At 34.9% G+C, this 21,726-nt stretch overlaps 1 protein-coding gene across 6 annotated transcripts in view; it reads right to left on the bottom strand.

The window, feature by feature from the left end:
- Positions 1-4,869: 4,869 nt before the first annotated feature.
- The window catches only part of LOC123674156 (cyclic GMP-AMP synthase-like), a 61,036-nt gene continuing 44,179 nt past the window's right edge, over positions 4,870-21,726 (bottom strand). For 2 of the 6 annotated variants that reach the window (XM_045609055.1, XM_045609056.1), the window contains exons 8-10: positions 17,151-17,195; positions 13,929-13,999; positions 4,870-7,950 (exon numbers count right to left, since the gene is read on the bottom strand). In XM_045609055.1, the coding sequence (XP_045465011.1) occupies positions 7,561-7,950; positions 13,929-13,999; positions 17,151-17,195 (506 nt within the window). In that variant the 3' untranslated portion in view covers positions 4,870-7,560. The remainder of the gene's footprint in view (positions 7,951-13,928; positions 14,000-17,150; positions 17,196-21,726) is intronic. The other 4 variants (XR_006746589.1, XM_045609058.1, XM_045609060.1 and 1 more) reach the window with 4 other exon arrangements.

The following is a 21,726-nucleotide window of genomic DNA, read 5'->3' as shown; positions in this document are numbered from 1 at the left end:
TTTTATTTATAAATCATCATATTATTTCTATTTCTGATTGATTTCTACAGATATTTCCTAGGATAATTGAAATTCCTTGAAAGATAATCTGTAACTACTTATAAGGAAATAGTAAAACCGATTTATTTTTACATTTCATAAATTAATGAGAAAATTACCGACGGAGATAAGAAAAGAGCGACAGAACACAAAAACACATTCCTGTCCTGCTATCTGCGAACGATAATCTCCGGAACTACTACATGTACTTCACTGTGCTTTTCATGTTTGGATTGAGATCAGCTTGGAGCAAAATTTGGGGCTTTGTCCAACTGAAATTGGTTTGGATTGAAAAAAGTTATCGTAAATTAGAAATAGTCTTCCAGGCTGGCTCGAACTAGTAGGTATTAAATAAAACTGTAGTAAATCTAACATTTCCTCCAATTGAAGTAAATTCTCAAAGTTGAATATTAGAGGAAGATTCCACAAAACTTAGGAATTCTGAGTAAAACCGGTGAAATACCAAACCAAGACCACATCCCTACGTGATCTTCGTAAAGTCGATGATAATGTTGTCTGGTTTTTTCGGAAGTAATCAATGAATATTATACCTTGCGCATCCCAGAATACTGTTGCCATAACCTTGCCAGCTTTCTCATTTTCTTCGTGAATGATATGATGTACACTTTCAGATGATATCTTCACAATGTCTGCTATCTCAATCAACTTCATTTTACTGTCATTCGAAATTATTTTGTGAACTTTTTTGATTTTTTCGTCGGTGAAACTGTTAACTTTTCTTTGAGAAAATTGGAAATTGTTACCTATTTGTTCTTGTCATGAAATTTTGTGTGAGTCATAAATTTAATAGGCTTTATATGAGTCGAAGATAAGTACAATTCTCATTTTTTTCATTATACATCAATACCTCAAAAAGAAGGTATTTAATGAAATACAATGAAAATTTTTGAATGCAAATCTACAGGGTGATATTTTTTCTGGAATAATGCCTACTATTTATTACACAGCTCTCACGTATCATGAGTTCAAAAAGTTGAATACCATTTTGATAGGTTGGGCAAATAGTTTCATGCAAGTTAACTCACATTCAATCAAAAAAACCAAATACATTCTATAATTCAGATCTGCCATCGATGGGAGATCTTTAGATAAATGAACTTGTGACGATACCAGAAACAAAATCAATAAAATATCGGAATAATGATTATAACGGTAACCTAAAATGAGATCAACAAATAATAAATACAATAAGAAAATTGAGAGAACTTCTATACAAGTTCAGACTTATGAAAAAATATTTAAATAACACTAAACATTTAATGATGTTATTAAATGCCTTAATTTAATATTATCCTAGATCAACTACGGAATTGTTGGGTGGGGAGTAGTCTGTGATCCACATTTGAAACATCTTTATACAATCAGAAATGGATAGTGAAGATATCCAAATTCTTCTGAAGATTTTAAGAGGAAATATAAGATTAAATAAAACCGAGCATTTGTACTCTACAAGAAAAAACATCAAGAGTAAAAAAAAGGGATAGGCCAAAGATCTTGTTGATACCTGGCTCCGAGGATATAGCAAAAAATTCCTGAAAACCTGAAAAAATTAAAAACTATATATGTATATTACAGGAGAAAGGCTAAACTATAGATGATAGAAAAAGAAAGAGCCTAAATAAGCAAATTAATCAGACATAATGATAATTGAATCGATGTAAAAAAACTGAATAAGGGAGAGGGAAGCACATGTGGACATTTTTCATATTAATGAATTTTATCTTTGGAAAATTGATTACATTCAATTATTATTTTAACTTTCAAGATGAGTTATGCCATTTATACTGAAATTCAAATATTATATCCTCAAAAAATTTTCCAGCTACAAGCGAAAATAATAGCTATTGCTATTTGTCCACATGTGCCTCTTCAGGGGGCACATGCACATGCAACTTTTTTTACGGGATAGAACTGGACAAGTGAAATAAACTGCTTCTAAGTCCTCAAAAAATGCAATTATTCTGTATTATGCGTCCAAAATAATTGTGGCATTTATTCTGAATTATAATTCATGAAATCCATACGAAACTTAAAAAAAGCATTTGATCTAGCAGTGCCTCTTTTCTTAATCGGAGGTGGAAGCCTAGTGACTATATCTTCGAAGCTGACCCAACTTTCATCGTTATGTTCTGGAAAAAATATATGTCCCGTTGTTAGTTTCAGAAAATTAATGAGATATTCGCCTTCTTTATTTCTTTCAACTATACGACCCACAAAGTGCTTTACCGTTTTCTTTGTCATGAATTAAACCAATACAAAATCATATATGAAGGCTAAATCCATCCCAATCAATTTCATACAATGGACTATCATTTAATTCTTGCAAACTTTCTCTATATCAATTTCGGATGTGTGTTGGTCAAAAACCTTACGGAAGTGTATTGTCTTCTTTTTTTCGGTAGTTTTTTCTGTTCTCGTTCCAATGTTTCTTCTATTCTATTTTTCTTAGGTGTTTCGGCCAAAATTGCTAACAATTTTTTCCTTTTGGAATTTTTGTTTGGTGGTGGTGGTCTTGTTACTTTGGGAAAAGGTTGAATATTTTCGGGTGAGTTTTTCATTGGTAGATTCTGCGGATGGTTTTAAAATAATGGATGATATGATTTTTAGTTCAGAAACTGTAGATGAGGTAGAAGGTGTTTCGATATACCGATAACTGTTTGAATCGAGTTCCCAATTTCTGGTTCAGCTGAAGTTGTCTGGGAAACGTGTAAGGTGACATTTTTAGGCCCTTCCGAGCACTTCAGCACTTATACAATCATCTGAAAATAGATATATTATATTCTGCCTATCAAAAGTTTCGTTGAATGGTCTTGCAATTGTATGTATATTGTATATTGTGATAGCTGTTCCAGGATGCTTTGTCATCCGCTCATTGAAATAAGTTCGGCATCTTTCTTTGAAAGGACCTAATACATATATATATATCTAGAGGTTGGAGCCGGTGGGTTGCATGGGGTGGAAATGTTAGTAGCACCAAGCCATTATCCCGACAGTAGAAAATCAGTTCCAATGGCATGTGTATGATAGTTGTCTAATATTATAAGAACTGGATTTTCCTTGGAAGCGTGAGTGTATTTCCGGATGTGACGCATGACCGTTAAGAAGCCTTCTTTTGTCATCCAACCTTTAGGTGATGCTATTCCAATGCTTTCTTCAGATGCCCCAGTCAGAAATGATTCCTTGAATCTAACTTTAAGAAAAACATACGCAGGTGGAATAGCATTTCCAATTGCCAAAATTGTCCCACAAAATGTCACTTAATTGTTCCCCCTTTCCGCTCCAACTGTCTGGCCAACTTGCCTGCATCCTTCAACAGCTACAATTTTTGGAGTCTGCATAACAGTGTTCACACCACTGTCATCTACATTTACAATTCGGTCACTTGAAAAACCAAATTTGGCATGAACACTTTCCAAATTGTTGAAAAAAAGCTCCACATTATTTCTATTGAAGCTAATATTTCTTGCCAAACTTGTCGGTTCAGGTTCAGGCCGTAATGTAGTTTGGACGAATGCACTAAATATTTCTCCAACTGTTCCTTTTGTGAATATTTGTCGAGAAGAATTTTTTTATGAAAAAGTTCCCTGAGGCATATCTAGGTTAAGGTGTTATGTTACAATCTTGGCTTTAGAGGCATTTTTTCCGATTGGCTGCGTAGTTTTCTCCATCACAGAACCATGTTAGTGAGAAACGAAAAACATTATTCCGGAGAATATAATATAGAGATGGGTGCTCCACAGGGCTCTGTAATGGGACCTCTATTATTCTTACTTTTCATAAACGACTTACCGCCTCATTTATCCTGCTTATATTATTTGCTGATGACACATCTGTCGTAATCGCGGCTCGAAGTTGTGATGAGCTCCAGAGAGCTTGTGAAAAAATTATGGATGAGTTATGGTGTAGCCGTAACAATCTGATAGTTAATGTAGGTAAGACAGCTTGTTTGTATTTCGGATTAAGAAACTATGAAAGAGGTCTGTTGAAAATAGTTTGTCTGGGTTCTACTATAATTCCAACAGACTGTACTAAATTCCTTGGGATCCACATGGATCGAAGTCTTAGTTGGTCAACCTACGTTGATGTCCTATGCAAAAAAAAATCAATAATGCTTATTACGCAATAAGTAGACTCAAAACTTCTTTACCCCCTAGTTCTCTTATTGATGTTTATTACAGCCTTGTTTACTGTCATATATCTCACAATATTTTGCTCTGGGGAGACTGTAGTTCCTTCTCTAGAGTTTTTGTGGCACAGAAAAGAGTAATACGTCAAATTTTTAGTTTGAACCATCGCGCATCCTGTCGGCCTATATTTGTTGCCAATAGATTACTATCACTCCCATGTCTATACATATTTAAATGTCTCATATACTCTAAAGATAATGAGACTAATTGGAAAAAATTATCTAGTACGCACAATCATAGAACACGCAATTCACAGGTGCTTTTGGTTCCTAAACATCGGACTCACAGTTTCGAACATTCTCCACTTTATCAGGGCATTAGATTGTTCAACCATTTGCCCTCCCATTTGAAATATTTGAACAAACAATCATTCAAAAATGTAATTAAGGAGTTGTTGCTGAAGAAATGTTTCCATTCGGTTAGGGAATTTCTCATCTTATTCGTTGATCACTCAATAGAATAGTACCTATATGTTGTAAATAATAGAATAGTAGATTAAATAATATTTCCTTGACTTATCCTATACACATTGTTAAGTGTCCTGAAGGATCAATAAATTATTATTATTATTATAAATTGACATGTCAAGAAACGAAATGGTTATGAAATGATATAATGGACCTTGTTTCAAATAAAATTTTATTGAATTCTAATACAGAAATAGCAACCTATATCTACAGTGAAAATCTATAGTAAAACCATGGACAAGAAACACTCACAATGAATTTCTTCTTCTTCCAATAGAATTTTCGAGGTCGACGGATACTTAAAATATTATAAAATGAGTGAGTTGGATTAATATAACCGAAATAACTAACTCTAAAAAATGCGGATCGGTACTCAGTAGATACAAAGTATCTACACATATACCTATAATTTCAAGTCAGGATACAAATTTGAAATACAATTCTTCTGGTTACATACAATAATGATGAAAACCCCAATACTCTAATCATAATTCAAAATCTAATCTTATTAAAATTCAACTATTCCTCAGATTTCAATTAAAACATGAGACTATCATTGAAATGATATAAATGAAAAAAAATATAACAATTTTCGAAAAATTTTCAGATAAGAATTCTGAATGAATAAAATTCTGATTAAGAAATACTTAATTAATTCAAGAAATTCAACTAACTAGATCATTTTACCATTCATTTTTTACTTTTAGATATGTAATTGAAAATGTACAAAATATGGCCGTTTAAAAATTTTATATAAAAATATTGAAAAAGTAACCCAATATAATCTCGACATGAATGTCTAAGGCTAAATAATACAGAGCCACCGCCAGACATTTTGGCGCTCCGGCAAATTCGACATTTACGAATAAAAGAAAGACTTCTCTCAAAGGCGGTCGAAATACATATGTTCAGGAAACCGAAGCTACTTTTAAGCTCCATATGAAGGCGACTTTCTAATGAAGCGGTGTTAACAAGGGGAGCCTTTTCACATGGATTATGAAACTGGCCCCTCAGTCTATTGTAAAAAGCCGACGTAGATCGTAAAGGTGAATTTTAATATATATGCGTATTTTCATAACTATAGTTGAGAAAGCCTATTTGATTTGAAAAAAATTGACTCTAGGAAATTTTATTATTTTACTACTAAGAAAACATTTTTGTGCCAAAAAGTATGTCTTATTAACTGACTTTGCGCCCCTACAATTTGGAGCCCCGGAAAAATGTCCGATTTGCCGCTCCTGGCAGCGGCCCTGAAATAATACAAAAATAATATAATATATATTTCTGCAAATAAATTTATTATTATTGTTATTTCCCCTCAAAGAAATATATAATTCCTAAAAGATTCAACCATTCCCATTATAACTGAGTGATCAAACACTGAAAATTTTTCTTTTTAAATAGAAAAAGAACTATCACTCGAGTAAGAATCGTCTGTAGGAAAATTTAGGGTACAGTAAATTCTATATTGTGAATTCCTGATATGCTATGGCATAAGAGGAAAGGCACTTGAAATGTTCAAAACTTATTTGTCCAATAGACACCAGGCTGACAGATGGAATGGGGGGGCATCTTTCTTGTAAGAGGTGGAGGTGTGGTCCATGAACGTTCAAAAAAAAAAAAGAGAGGAACGTTTTCATTAATGAAAGGCTTGTAAATTCGCCCTTAACTTAGTTATGAGTGGAATTATAATAATGTCTAATATGGAAAGAGCACAACTTGTAAAATGTAATGTAAAAGTTGTTCACTTCTGTCCGGATGCAAAAAAAGTTCTGTTGCAAAAGAAAGCTATGGTATGTGTCAAATTCCAGCTGAAGAGAACACATGGCTGCAGGGATGTCTTTAGAAATTAAATAATATTAACAATAACACCATTCTAACGCGAGGAGAGAAATGTTATCGTTTCAGTGGCCGTCTAACCATTCGCTGTGGAAACAATTAACAATGCTGTGGAAAAAATAAAGCTTACATGGTATTAAAAACACAATTCATATAGGACTGTTACACCTCTATCGAAAATTACTAAAGAAATTGAAGGATTTTTGAATATTGCTCTTCTCTTTCTGGGATTGGACAAAAAATATACACTGCAAAAAACGCACTCTAAATAGAAGAACCTTAAAATACCTTAAACTGTCATGTCAAGTTGGGTAAGAGAATAAAATAATGATAAAAACCTACATAATAATAATGGTCCTAATTTTAAACCTGATCTTTTATGGAAAATATTTCACGAAAAGTATCTTCACGAATGTGTATTGTGGTTGCAATAGACGTTTACCATAATATTTCAAGAAATGTTGCAATAACTATCATTTCTTTTTTGTGTGACTGCAGTTTCTGAAAAAAATTATTCAATAATTATAAATAAGTAATAACATCAACCTTTGGATATTTGTTTCTGACGGTTTCTGACCTAATAAAGTTCAGTAATTGAGGTTTTCTGTAAGATGCAAGAAACCCTGGTGTGTGCACTGGTTGGATTTTGATTCAGACTTTTTGAGAGTCCACCTGTTACTTGGGTGAAAACTGACCAGAGTTCTGTAAGGTGGCGCTCTTCAAAATTGTCCGAATTCCTGCTATCTGTCTGGCGGTGTTTCAAAATGAAAAAAAATTGAGGTACTACAAACTCTCACAAGAAATTACAATTCAGTTCATATCGAATTTTTAATGAAATGAATGGAATATAATGACAGACGGCTAGTCATCTATTCAGAGTATAGAAGATTGCTACGAGCATAGAATATAAAATATTATTATTTATACTCAAAGGTCACGAGAGTGGAGAATTGCGAGAAATGTCAATTATAAACGCTGTATGCGCCATCTGAAACTGTCATGATTTCTCAAAATGAAGTAGGCGTAAATCTGAAAAATCTCCCGTTTTGTCTCAAAGTATCAATAGTCACACCAGGGTTTTTATGCATCTCAGTTTCTGGGAGTAATGATGACATAGGTACTTTATCACAAATATTTGTGTCTACCGTTAGTAGGTCTAATGAACCCTTTATTAATATATCAGATATAAGTTTTTCAGCATATATTCCTTGAGTTTCAGTCATTTCTTCCAATTTTTTCGACACATATATCGCGAAAGCTTCATTTTTTGTGACAGACGTCCATCTAATCCTTTCTGTTTTCTGCGTATCATTCAGCTTTGAAGTCATGGCGGCACTTTCATTCCCATGAGAAGAACTGAGAACAGAATACCTTTCTTTTCTTATACTTGAATCTTCCTAAAAAGAGAGATAAATATTATGACCAATAGTTTCATGAAGAGCAGCTAAATTATCGATTGTATATTCGCTAATGAATCTGTCTTTATAGCAGCAAATATTGGCTTATAAAAATAACATTAATTTAACAATTCTCTCCATAGTACAGGGTCCGGCAGAGCCTGACGAGTTTCAAAGGGCAATTTGAAAAAAAAATGGTAAGAGTTAGAGAAAAACGGATCTATTCCTTGAAGGCAGAAGGAAATATAATTTTTTCGCCGAACTTTTGAAAATGATATCACTAAGATGGCGGCCGTCAACAACGACAGACTGATCTAGTCGATTTCGGAAGTTTTCGACCTTATCCTTAAGGTGGCCCCATAGGAAAAAATCGAAGATGCTCAAATCTGGTGAGCGAACTGTCCAACCCACATCCCTTCTAAGTGAGATCAGTCTCTCTGGGAACATCTGTCTCAAAACAACTAATGAAGTTCGAGGCTGTAGCGCCATCCTGCTGGAAGCAGATGTCACCGAGATCGTGTTCTTCATCAAGTTCTTCCAATTCAGGCTGTAGGAAGGTTTCCAACATTGACACATAACGCTGGGAAGTTACTGTGTCGGTAACATCTTCCTCCAGGACCTTATGAAATTCCATTCTTCTTTGTCAGGTCTTCGGTGGTGGGTCTGGAAACCCCACTCCACTTGATTTTTCGAAGGTCAATGGACACTGGGATATTTCCCGAATGATGGAAATCGTCATTGTTGATTCCAATTTAGTCCTTTGTTTGAGTGGCTTATATACACTCTCAATGTAAGAGGCAAATAACTCAGAGACGTCCTCAGAGAATAAGGTCCCTAATTTTGTCATATTTATATACTCAATAGTTTTAAGTACCTTCTGATTAGTTTTTTTTTATACTATCTTGTTTATATTCTTATATTATGTGAGTACCTATATGTATATTTCGTAAACAATTACAAAATATACAGGGTGTTTCCCAATTAGACGTGAACCTTGGAGGAGGTGTTAGTGTCACTCATTTGCTATCAAATCCGGTTAACTGAAGGAGACGAAAGTTGAAGAGAGTTATACTATCAAATCACTCTATTAACAAAGAAATATTCATGTTGAAGGGAAGCTAATTTTTCTTTATGAAAGTTATATTTTGTGCAGCAGCCTCTCGTGACTGACAGTATCGAATGCTTTTGCTAAGTTCAGAAAAACCGCTATACATTTCTTATTCTTGTCAAGATCCTCTATAATGCCCTCAACTACTGAGCACATAGCATCATTCGTCGACCTGCCAGCGCGAAAACCAAACTGCTGCCCATATATGTATTATATTATTCTGGTCAAAAAATTTAACAATTCTACTTTTCAGGCACTTCTCAAAAATCTTCCCAAAATTACCAATCTATTGGTATCTAATTGGTCTATAATTTGAAATTTTTGATTTTTCGCCACCTTTATGAATTGGAGTAACTATAAAAGATTTAAACTGACTGGGTACAACCCTTTTCGAGAAAATTGAATTTATTATGTGTTTTAGAGGTTCTAAAATATAGTGATGATTGTTTTTTATAATGTCTGCAGTTATTCCATCTATTCCTGGTGAACTAGTAGTTTTTAGTGTGGATATATGATCTATAAGTTCAGCATTCGTGACCGGATTTGGAAACAAAGTATTAGAATTCATAGATAATTTTTCTGTACAATTTGACCCATTTATATTCTTTACCATATTTAAACCGATGTTGATGAAATATTGATTACAGTAATTTGCCATCTGATTGTCGTCATCAAAAACAACATCTTCTTCGTTAACAATCTATAATGTAGATTTTTTATTAGATTTTTCGTTAGTAGCATCAGAGATCAGTTGATAAATCTTCCTTATATTACTTTCATTATCTTCAATTTGCTTGTAATAATAATCATTTTTGGACTTTTTTAATAATACTTTTAGTCTATTTCTATAATTCTTGTATTCCTGCTCAAGTTCTGGCGAGTAGCGCAATTTTAACCTATTTTTTAATTTATATCTATGTTTTATTGAAATAATCGAGCCCGCCGTTATCCAAGGTTTTATTTTGAAATATTCTTTCGGATTCTTCATGATGGTTTTTGAATCCTCAATGTGTCTTCTGAACTTGCTAAAAACACGATCTGCCGCAACCTGGGGATCATGCAAATTTAAGACATCATTCCAGTTTGTTTTTTTTATTAAAATATGTAATTTATGTTTGTTAATTTTGGCAATACTTTTTCCACCACAATTTAAGATATTTTTTTTGTTTACTTTGGAATTTATCTGTACTAAAACCGGATAATGGTCTGTAATGTGACATTTGACAATAAACGAGTCAAACCTTAAGTTCGATCTGCCATCAGATGATCTTTTGAGAAAAATGTGATCCAAGCATGATTCAGAATCGCGTGTGACTCGGGTGGGATTCAAAATATAGGGCACAAAATCATACCTAGCAAGCACACATAAATATTTGTTCACAGAAAACTCACTCCCATTCAATAAATTAATATTAACATAACCGATTAATAATTCAACTCTAGTATTCTGTTTGGTTTGGTCTAAATACGTATCGGGTTCATTAATGAAGGAAGTCAAGTCACTTCGGTTAGGTCTGTACAGGTGGACAAATAATCGAGGTAAGCGGCTATATCTCAGGATCCACTCATCGTAGGGACTTGCAGTAAAAAATTTTACCACTAAAGTGTAGGTACAAGAAAACACACTGGAAATTGTTTTGAAGTTCAAACCTCTACTGCTAGGGGGCGTAATAGCTACCGTCAAGTAGAAAAATGAAATTTACTCGAAAATGTTTCATATGAAGTTGAAGAAAAACTATCATCACTGTAATCCTTGGAAAATTCTCTATCTTTTTGAATTGTCACTTTCGATTTTACGACATCAAGTAAGGGTGGGTGAAAGGGAGAAATCTGACTGATTGAAATGTCTGTAACTTCAGTTTGGCTCAACATTTTTGAGCAAATAAGATCTCGTCTGAAAGATAATATCTTGTTGATTGAGGACATAATATACTCATGATAAATTTGTTTTTGCTTCTTTCGATAAGGGGCTTAGTCATAAGTTCATTGTTTTGTTCATTTCACTCCGAAATTTCAAATGTAATGATAGGATTTTCTCAACAGAAACAGAAATTCCATCAAATTTGTATGAAAAAACCAAAAGGTCGCAAAGCGATAGTTTTAGGCGTTCTGGTGTTATGACCGAAAAAACTGATGCACTGAAAAACTAAATTGTGTCTTCTTTCGGCCATAACTCCAGAACGACTGAAGCTATCGCTTTGCGACCTTTTGGTTTTTTCATATAAATTTGATGGGATTTCTGTTTCTGTCAAAACAAAAAGACACAATTTGGTTTTTCGCAGTGCATCAGTTTGAAGAATATCTTCTTTCGGCCTTAACTTCAGAACGCCTGAAACTATCGCTTTGCGAACTTCAGGTTTTTTCATGCAAATTTGATGGAATTTCTGTTTCTGTTAAGAAAATCCTATCATTACACTTGAAATTTCGGAGTAAATGAACAAAACAATGAACTTCTGACTTAGCGCCACCTATCGAAACCAGCAAAAACAAATTTATCATGAGTATATTTTGTCCTCAATCAACAAGATATTTTATTTCAGACGAGATCTAATTTGCTCAAAAATGTTGAGCCAAACTGAAGTTACAGGCATTTCAATCAGTCAGATTTCTCCCTGTCACCTACCCTTATTTGATGTCGTGAAATCGAAAGTGACAATTCAAAAAGATAGAGAATTTTCCAAGGATTACAGTGATGATGTTTTTTCTTCAACTTCATACGAAACATTTTCGGGTAAAATTCATTTTTCTACTTGACGGTAGCTATTACGCCTCCTAGCGGTAGAGGTTTGAACTTGAAAATAATTTCCAGTGTGTTTTCTTGTACACTTTAGTGGTAAAAATTTTTACCGCAAGTCTCTACGATGAGTGGATAGTAATAGTAATAGTAATCTTTATTAATCCTGAGATATAGCCGCTTACCTCGCTTATTTGCCCACCCTGTACAATGCTATTATTTTATAAGTTACATGATCAACAAGCAGCTCTATTATGGAAAGAGAGACCCCACATCTATCAAATTTATAAACAGATATGTTATAATTAAGATCAGACCTAATTAACAATGAAACGCCATCATTTTTATTGAAGTCACCTCCGTTGTGTATGGTGGTGTAACCTGGAATACTTAAATTATCCACCGCTACTGTTCGAAAACACTCACCCAAAACGAAAACATCACAAGCAGACAAACTGTAAGTCTCAACCAGTGCCAGAAACTCATCAAAATTCTTGTTCGCACTTCGTATATTAACATGCATAATATTGATATGTTTATTAGATGTTTAGGATACACATTTATCTGGCTCCACATAGGTTCCCCGATGATCTTGTTCCAATTGATTGAGATTGACCAAGATAATATCTTTGTCAGTTAGTACCATTAACTTGAATAATCGATTTTGGATTGTAACAGCCTGATGTGATATCGCATTGTGGAGTACTCAATATCCGTTGTATGATGGTTAATGCTATACTTGGTTTTGTATTTATTATTAGATGAAACACAATTAGTGCAAAGCAAACTTTCTTCCGCTTTGGACAGTCCCTTTGTTCATGCTCTTCACCACAATAGGGACACGCAAGGTTGTTACGGCAATTTTGCCTTTTATGGTAAAACCCCTGACAACGGAAACAACGTAGAACTGATAAATCCTCGTAAACAGGGCAACGCTCCCATCCAACACATAACCTTCCAAGCTGCATTAACCTCCTAAAAGTTGGCGCCGAACATTCTCCATATAGCTTTCTTCTTTACAGTACAGTTCTTCAGTTGTGAATTTTTGATTTTCAAGTATTCAACTCACTCTGTTCGGCAAAATGTTTGCATAAGACTGTCTAGAAAACTTGCATGAGAAAACTCCCCTTATATTGATAAAAAAAAAATAAAAAAAAAAAGAAATATATATATATATATACAGGGTGTTTCAAATTAAGTCGGCACCATTGCTACCTCCGTTATTATGGATGCTACGATGTCGTTTGAATGGGCAAACTAGTAGTCTTCTCGGTGCCGAAAACAAACAAAAATTGACAGTTGCTTTATCATAATAATTCATAAAATGATATTTTCTTTCAATGGAACACCCTATATTTTTTCTTGCATTTCGATTCGTAATAACATTCTCAACAACAAAGCTCATTTGACCTTTTTTTGTAAAGGTGAAAATAAGACAGTTGTATTAAAAGGAAACATTTATAACAAACTGATTTGATAAAGCGCCATTAAATATCTTGTAAATGGTCACCGCCTTCTTATTGAACACATATTTGGGCCCTTCTATTGACACTATTGAATCACAAAATCAATGCGGCTAGCGGAATGGCTTCAAGAAGGAAATTCTCGTTTTGTCTATTAATATCAAATAGCTGAGTGGTGTCGATTGAGTGGTGCTACATGATGATCACGAGTTCACTTCCCAGCGCACTTTTTTCTTTTTACTGTCCTATTTTACTATTAGTAACAAAATATTGTCATTCGTACAAGTACAAAAAATGGTTGTTTGGACAATCATGAGGCTTATCCGCCAAAACAAATAAATTTTTTGTACTAGTGAAAGAAATAAATATTTCAAAATAAGTCGCTCATTTTCCACTTTAGGAAGAAAGGTGATATGAGCTTTGTTGTTGAGAATGTTATAACGAATCGAAATGCATGAAAAAATATAGGGTGTTCCCTTGAAAAAAATATCATTTTATGAAATAATACGACAACGCAAGTGTCAATTTCTTTTTGTTTTCGGCATCGAGAAGACCACTAAAAATGCTACTAGTTTGTCCATTTAACCGACATCGTAGCATCAATAATAACGGAGTTAGCAATGTTGCCGACTTAATTTGAAACACCCGGTATATATGTATAGAGAGAACTTACATTAGAGTTTTCCTCGGCCGTCCCTGTACTGTCTTCTTTTAATAAGGAGTTTCCATCTTCTTCTATATTATCTGAATCAGAAAATTTTTCCTCATCTTCGTGATTTAGAATACCCTTTATATAGAAATGCTTGAAAATGGGTGTCAACTAATCCAAAATTAGGGATATTTGTCAACAAAATGTATAACTCCCTTATTGAATGTTTTCAAAGCAAAAGGCTCGGAGAGGTCAATTTTTGTTTTCAATTAACCACTATCAGGCATAAAAATTTTACTTATGACATCATTCATTTTTACAGAGTGACGTCATAATTTTTTGTTAAATAACTACCCAATTTCTTCGTCGATTCATCAGACTTGCCTTATTGATGGTGTAAAAAAATTGGTACTTGGTTACTTTTTTTTTGAGGAAATAACACATTAACTGTGAGAGTTAAAAGTGAAACTTTCATAGAAGAAAATCTTCATTCAACCCAAAAAACAAAAGAAATATAGCGCAAATGTTCGATTACTGCTCTTTCAACCATTATAGGCACTGACCGATACGAGTTCACTTTGTTACTTTGTTTACTTTGCTCAAGGACTTCAGAAGTCATCTGCTGCACTTATGCAGGATTTATTTGCCGTAACTCTTTCAACTTATTCGGCCTATCAAAATTAATTGATATTAAATTACCCCACCAAAAACAAGTATAAGTGAGTGGTCTCTCAACAGGTCCTCGACGTTGTATCCACATTTAAGGAAATGAGATGTCAAGATATTGACGGATGTTTATTTCAAAGTGATGGGGTACATCTTCGACATCATCTAGAAACAGTGCTGACAGAGCAGGCACCAAATCAAACCGCAAAAAGTTCAAATGAAGTTCTGCTGTAAGATTCTCAAAAAAGTAAGGCCCTATTGAACGCTGTCCGATTATTGTAATGTAAACATTCAATTTCTCGCGGCGATGGCTGTGACATTCTTGTGTCCAGTGAGGATTTTCTCTTGGCCAATACCTGCAATTGTGACGATTTACTGTCCCATTCCGGCAACAAGTGGCTTCTTCAGAAAATAGGATATTATTAAAAAAAAACGGCGGCCTGGAATTTTACGAGGATGATAGTTCTCTTTCTTCAACAACTTCGCAACATAATGCTTCAACTTGAACTAACACATTAAAAAATCTGGTTTATTCGTTCAGGCCGAGGTGAATCATGGATTGATGACTTGAATAGATGGATCAGTAAATTTAGGTACCAATTTACTTACTGTGGATCTTCAATAGGTAGTCTGTCAGGATGTTCTTGGTTAAATAATTTTCATTCTTCCTCATGTGTTCCTAATTTATCACCGAATCGAACCATTATTGAATGGCGAATAGAGCGGAATATTTCAGTAGCCGCAACTAAATAATCGCCTGAGAGCGGGTTCTCATAAGAACTAATTTTGTGATTAAAAAGTTGCTTGCCGAAAGTTGCCAATATGCGGGGGGTCTAAAACTATGCGTTAAACACAAACTCTCACTGCAATAATTACTTAAATGTTTTTAGGAGTAAAATATCATAACGATAATTAGTGCAAAAAAAATTTTGTTTTCGTTACATAGAGTTCAGTCAGTTCCAAATGGTTAACGGACAGCAATTTGAATATTCTTCATCTATGGTACTTATTTATTCACACCATACAGGTAAGTTGCACGTCTATTAAATCAGCACAAGAAAATGGGGTAGTCAGCATTATAAAAAATGTTGACGTCATTCTGTAAAAATGAATGACGTCATATGTGAAATTTGTATCTATGCCTTGTCAATAGAATATAATTAGGATAATGTGAAATGATTTTCAACATTATTCTCAATTTCTTTAATTCTGGTTTAGTTAAATCGATTTCGTCAGGCATAATTCATGATTTTGATGCGCAATTATAAATTATTTCCAAATTCGAAATATACGATGCAAATTCCGTAATCTTTCAATTTTCATTTTCTTTCATTTAATACAAAAATCATCAGGATGTTTAATTTGAATTTATCGTTGAATTTCGACAATATTTCACAAAACTCGACTGAAATAGAGAAAATATCGTCTAATACTCGTTGCAGAAGGCAATTCCAACACTCGTGTGCATTCGTGTATATTCTAAAACAAGTTGCAGAATGGGCTGCTATTCCAACACGAATGCGAAATTCTCCCTCCTTCGTCTCTCGTTTTCGAACGCATGAGTGTTGGAATTGCCATCTACAACGATTATTAGACGATATTTTTTTCTATTTCAGTCAAGTTTAGTGAAATATTATCGAAATTCAATGAAACATTCAGATTATACATCCAAGTGACATTTTTTGCATTGTATCTTGGCAGTTGGTGTGACTGTTGCGAAAAATAATTAGAATCGTACGTTTCGAATTTGGAAATAATTTATAATTATGCATTATGGTCGTGAATTATTTCTGCCTTAAATCGATTAAACACCCACAGAATTTAGAGGGATTGCGAATAATGTCGTAAGTCTCTGTGTAGACAACCACAAAACGAAAAATTTAACTGAAAACATTGCTGTAATAGGTTCATTACAGCACTGTTTTTAGAACTGTAATGAACTCATTACGATAAGGAAATAGAGAAACATTATAATTGCACAGTTTCCTTCTGTGGATATTCTATATTTGCCAATAAAATGTATTCTATGTGATTTTTTTTTCTAAATTATGTATGATATACCTATAAAACATCTTGAATTATATTTCGTAGATTCTATATATTTTGTATTAAATAGCAATTATAATTATTTTCTCGAATTCTGTGGCAAATTTGTTCATTTTGCCATATCTCAGTTTGACACAGATTTCATGGTTCTTTTATTATTATGTTGATACTCGGAACTCTCTTGTCGCGGATTCATCTAATATATTATGTCAAATTTATGCTACAGAAAACAAAAACTCGCGGAAGAATATCAATGCCATCTGCACCTGTATTATAAATAACTAATATAGACCATCATATCGTAAATAAAATTACGATACTTAATTCGATAACTTATTATACAGAACCGTCAGAAACATATCCATATAATAATTAATATTATTTGAATAAAAAAATCATGCATATGGAAGGAGTTGATGAGCCATTCTCTCACTTTTCCATATAATAATTCAACACAAAACTTATTTCTGATATAGGCCTAATTAAGAAGTAAAAAGTGAAATCTAGCATACAAAATAACTTTTTCAAATTTACCTTTACCAATCTTGTCAGGAGACTCTTCGTACAAATTCGGGAGTCCTGAAAAAAATAAATATAAAGATGTATAATAATTAAATGATATTAAGTCGAGGCATCTTTCAAAGATAATATTTTATGGTAATGGGGTTTTTGATAGTATATACATACATGGGGTGGGTTTCATTATAAATTGAACAAACAAATGAAGTCGTGTAGATGACACCGGGAATCATTTTGCCTTATAACATATACCTCGTCTTCGAAGCATAAGCGAGATACAGGGTGTAATTTCTGAGCAATATTCTATTGAGTGTGGTCAGTTATGTATGAACTTTCGAGTTATGATTTTTGGTCACATAATACTATTTTTGAGTGTTCAGTTCAGGAAAGATGAAGAACTCTGAAAAAAATTCGGAATGGCAATGTTGGTAATTTTTTTTTGGTTTCTAAATTTGATTTAATTTTCCGAATGAACACAACTTTTTAACAATTTATATGGAAAAATGTTTCCATAAATCGAACATACACCGAAAAAAATACGATTGTACTTTTTTTTATACCTAACACGAATACAAAAAAAAAGAATAAAAAATATCAATCGGTTCCTTCATTAGACCCTCTCTTCATTACGCTGAATCGAAGAAAATGTTAGATTCAGGAATAATAGAGGAGGCTCGTAGGTAGTCCTTTGTCTTCGCCCATAATATTGGTCAGCAATGGCGAGTTCAAGGTAATGAAGTACTTATATAAATATGTGAAATGTGAATTTTCTCTATGATTAGGGGACGATTCGAATTGGAAACTAGTTATTTCAATCGTTTTTCGGTTGTACATTCTGTTCACATTCCGATAAGTGGTCATCCAGGCATTTTAAAAGGTATAAGAGAATTTGTGAGAGTTTATATAAGTCGAAAATGAGTTATGATATTGGTAACTATGTCAGAAAATGTAAAGTATGTATTGGACATAAATTTGTTCAGAAAGGTCAAGCTGGCTTGTTAGGAAATCGACCAACTAAACCAAACGTTTACAATGCTTAGCACAGATCTGTTGGGTTCTCTTCCATGTTCGACAAAGAGTTATAGTTTAATTTTCGTTGTCTCCGACTATTTCTCTTTTTTTGTTTTGACTTTTTCTTTAAGTCCGCAACTGCCTTGAAAATTTGTGAACATCTAGAAAATGATGTGTTTCTCTTGTTTAGCGTCTGAAGTACCTGATGGCTAATAATGGTAGTCATTTCAAAAGAAAACATTTGACAGAACTGTGGACTAAATATAGAATTAAAATAATGTTCAATGCTCTGTATCATCCCCAGAACAATCCAGTAGAAAACTACTCCGTCTGGTTATGTAAGAGATGATCACATAAAATGAGATTAGTACATATCTACCGTCTGCCAATTTTGCTATTCGTACATCAGTTCACAATGTAACGAGATTTACCCCATGCTTTATTTTGGACGCCATAGTAGTTGGTATAGGTTCCCCAAAGATATACCGTAGTTACGACCTTTTACAGCTCTGCCGTTTTAATAAGATTATTGAGGCCCTATCATAAAAATATCCCAAAACAATTGGTCCGCCCAGACCTTTATTCAGGAATTTTTACTTAGGCTGCATACTCCGATTATTATTTATTTGTGATAGGGATAGTTTTATGATAAGGTTCCAATAAACTCATTAGAACGGCAAAGCTGTAAAAGGTTGTAACTACGGTATATCTTTGGGGAACCTAGGTATACTAAGCCGATTCTGGAGCGCAAGCTGACGATAATCTCACATTTTGGATTAAGTTCCTGGAATGAAGACGCCGTGACAGTTGTGTTGTAGAAATCTTAATTATGATGGCACCATCTAGAGTTGGGAAATGGTTTTGAGGAAAATAATCCGAGATTTCACCTGGAGGTTCGTCATAGCAGATGTCTCCAAACCCATCATCTGTGTGTGTCTTCCTGATCTTCAATAACCTGCTAGTGAACCTAAGAAATCGAAGATTTCTGGACGGAACCACCCAACTCACTACCCGAGGAGAAGTTGATGAATGTAACATCCCAGAACTGAACACTGTCAACGGATCCTCCAGGTACCATGAGTTGATGAAATCTTTCCCATAAATTACCGGACCAGAAAGAGCTCTTGGACGAATTACATACAAGACATCATATCAAGCCGACCCGTGGACCGCCAGTTGCATCAAGAACACGGCGCTTGTCACCTAAGAAGTGCAGTCAAGGAGTTCGAAGCCATGCTCCGACTAGGAACCGCCCGTCCATCGAACAGCCCATGGTCATCGCCGCTGCACCTCACACCAAAGAAAGGTATGGAAGAATCTTCACCCTGTGGAGATTACCGAGCCTTGAACGCCCGGACTATTTCCGACCAGTATCCCGTGAGACACATTCTGGACTAATGCACATATACTCCAAGGAAAGAAAACCTTCTCAAACCTCCATCTAGTGCGAGCGTACAACCAGATCCCCCTATCGAAGACATAAACAAGACAGCCATAACTGTTCCATTTGGACTATTCGAATTCCTGTTCATGACTTGCACTGAGAAACCATGCCCATACTTTACAGTGATTCATCGATGAAGTTTTACGAATGAAGAGGAATATATGGACACCTTCACATCTTCCGAAACTATTCATCGTACTCAATCCAGTGAATTGTACTTTCGGACAACAAAAAGTGAAGTTCTTAGGCTACTTTTCTCTACGGAGGGTACAAAAACACTACCAGATGCAAAACATCCTGGACTACAGTAAACCGTCAACCGCCAAAGACCTTCGAAAATTTTTGGGTATGGTGAACTTCCTAAATCGTTCCATACCCAAAACATCACAGACATTGGCACCGCTCAACGATATACTGGTGACAATCATGAAAGCGAAGGAGAAAATCCAGTGGATCCCAGAAGCTACTGGAGCCTTCGCAGAAGGGAAGGAGACTCAGCAACATTGCTGGCGCACCCCAAGGATAGTGCACCTTTAGCCCTGATGACCGACGCATCAGCCACTGCAGTCGGAGCAACCCTTCAGCAAATGGTCAACAACGAATGGAAACCACTGGCAATGGTGACATATCTGTCACCAACATATATGGAGCCAACGACCAAGAACTACTAGCTATCTACCTAGCCATCAGGCATTTCAGGCCCATGGCAGAAGCCCGAAACCTATTGATCTTCACGGATCACAAGCCCTTGATATTCGCCTTCAAACAGAAGCCAGAGGAGTGCTCGACCAGACATTTCCAACATCTGGACTACATTTCCCGAATCTCCATCGACATAAGCTACGCCCTAAAAAATCAGTACGTCACGTTGTCCTTTCAAGATTGGACGAAACTACCCTCACCTTGGACGATGCAGCATTGGCCACATCGCAAGAGGATGACAACGAGCTACAGAGATATCTGTAAGGCGATGTAGGTTTGCTGATTCGTAGGATGAAGCCGCATGAATCAATCACTTTGGTGTACTATTATATGGCGACTCCCCAAGTACACCGGTTTCTGACGAAGCCATTCCGCAGAGTAGCCTTTGGCACCATTCAGAAACTGCACACCCTGGTACCAATGCAACAACGAAGATGGTGAAACAGCGTTTCTTTTTGCCTTCAGTCAAGGCAGATTACAGAAAAAGGTCTCGCACCTGCTTAGAGAGTCAGCGATCATGTACACATGGAAATTAGCACTATCACTCCTACGCTGATGAGGCTACAGATAGAGCCTTATCTTTTTCGATCGATTTACTAGATAGCCAAAAGCAATTCTCCTGCAGAACCAGGAAATATCCACCATCGTTAGGGAGTTCTACACAAATTGGATGCGAGGTTCGACACACCATTCTAGATCACCACAGATCAAGGGAGAAAGTTAATTCATGCCTGTTCAACGAGCTATGTTAGTTTACTGGCACGAATCACATCTGAACCTCAGTCTATCTCCCAGTAGCCAACGGCTCCATTGACATCTCAAGGCAGCAATCAAATGCCACAGCAACGACCGATGGACAAAAACGCTTTCCAATGTCCTCCTGGGGATGAGAGCAGTCTGGCGGGAAGACACAAAGCAACCGCTGCAAAAGTGATATATGGGGAACCATTAAGATTGCCGGAAAATTATTATCTATAAATACGGATGACAGTGCAAACACAGCCGACTTTGTTGTGACTCTGAGGCAATAAGAAGAACACTAGATTTCTGTGCCAATTTTTGAAAGCTTAATTGTTTACTGATTTCAAAAGTATGCAACATCGTATAGTTTGCATCAATATAAATAATAGAAAATGATGAAAAACTTTTTTCATAAGAATTTCAATATTCTATGGATCCAACTGTTGAAGAGCACAGCAAAATAGAGTTTCCTATAGCAAGAGCAATCTCCTTCCGTCAATCTCATTATTTCTAAGCATTTCACTAATTCATACGAAATTCGAATCTGGATATATTTTATAAATTTTTATATGCCAGAATGGATTCGGAAATAACGAAAAGATCCACAGATCGCTCTTGTCATCATAGAAAGCTCTATTTTTCTGTGCTCATTAATAGTGGAAACCATAGAAATATCGAGACTCTTAGATGAAA

Source organism: Harmonia axyridis, chromosome 2 (genome assembly GCF_914767665.1).
Source record: "Harmonia axyridis chromosome 2, icHarAxyr1.1, whole genome shotgun sequence".
NCBI lineage: Eukaryota > Metazoa > Arthropoda > Insecta > Coleoptera > Coccinellidae > Harmonia > Harmonia axyridis.
Note: the sequence above shows the minus strand (reverse complement) of the source record. Positions and strands in the feature narration are given on the sequence as shown.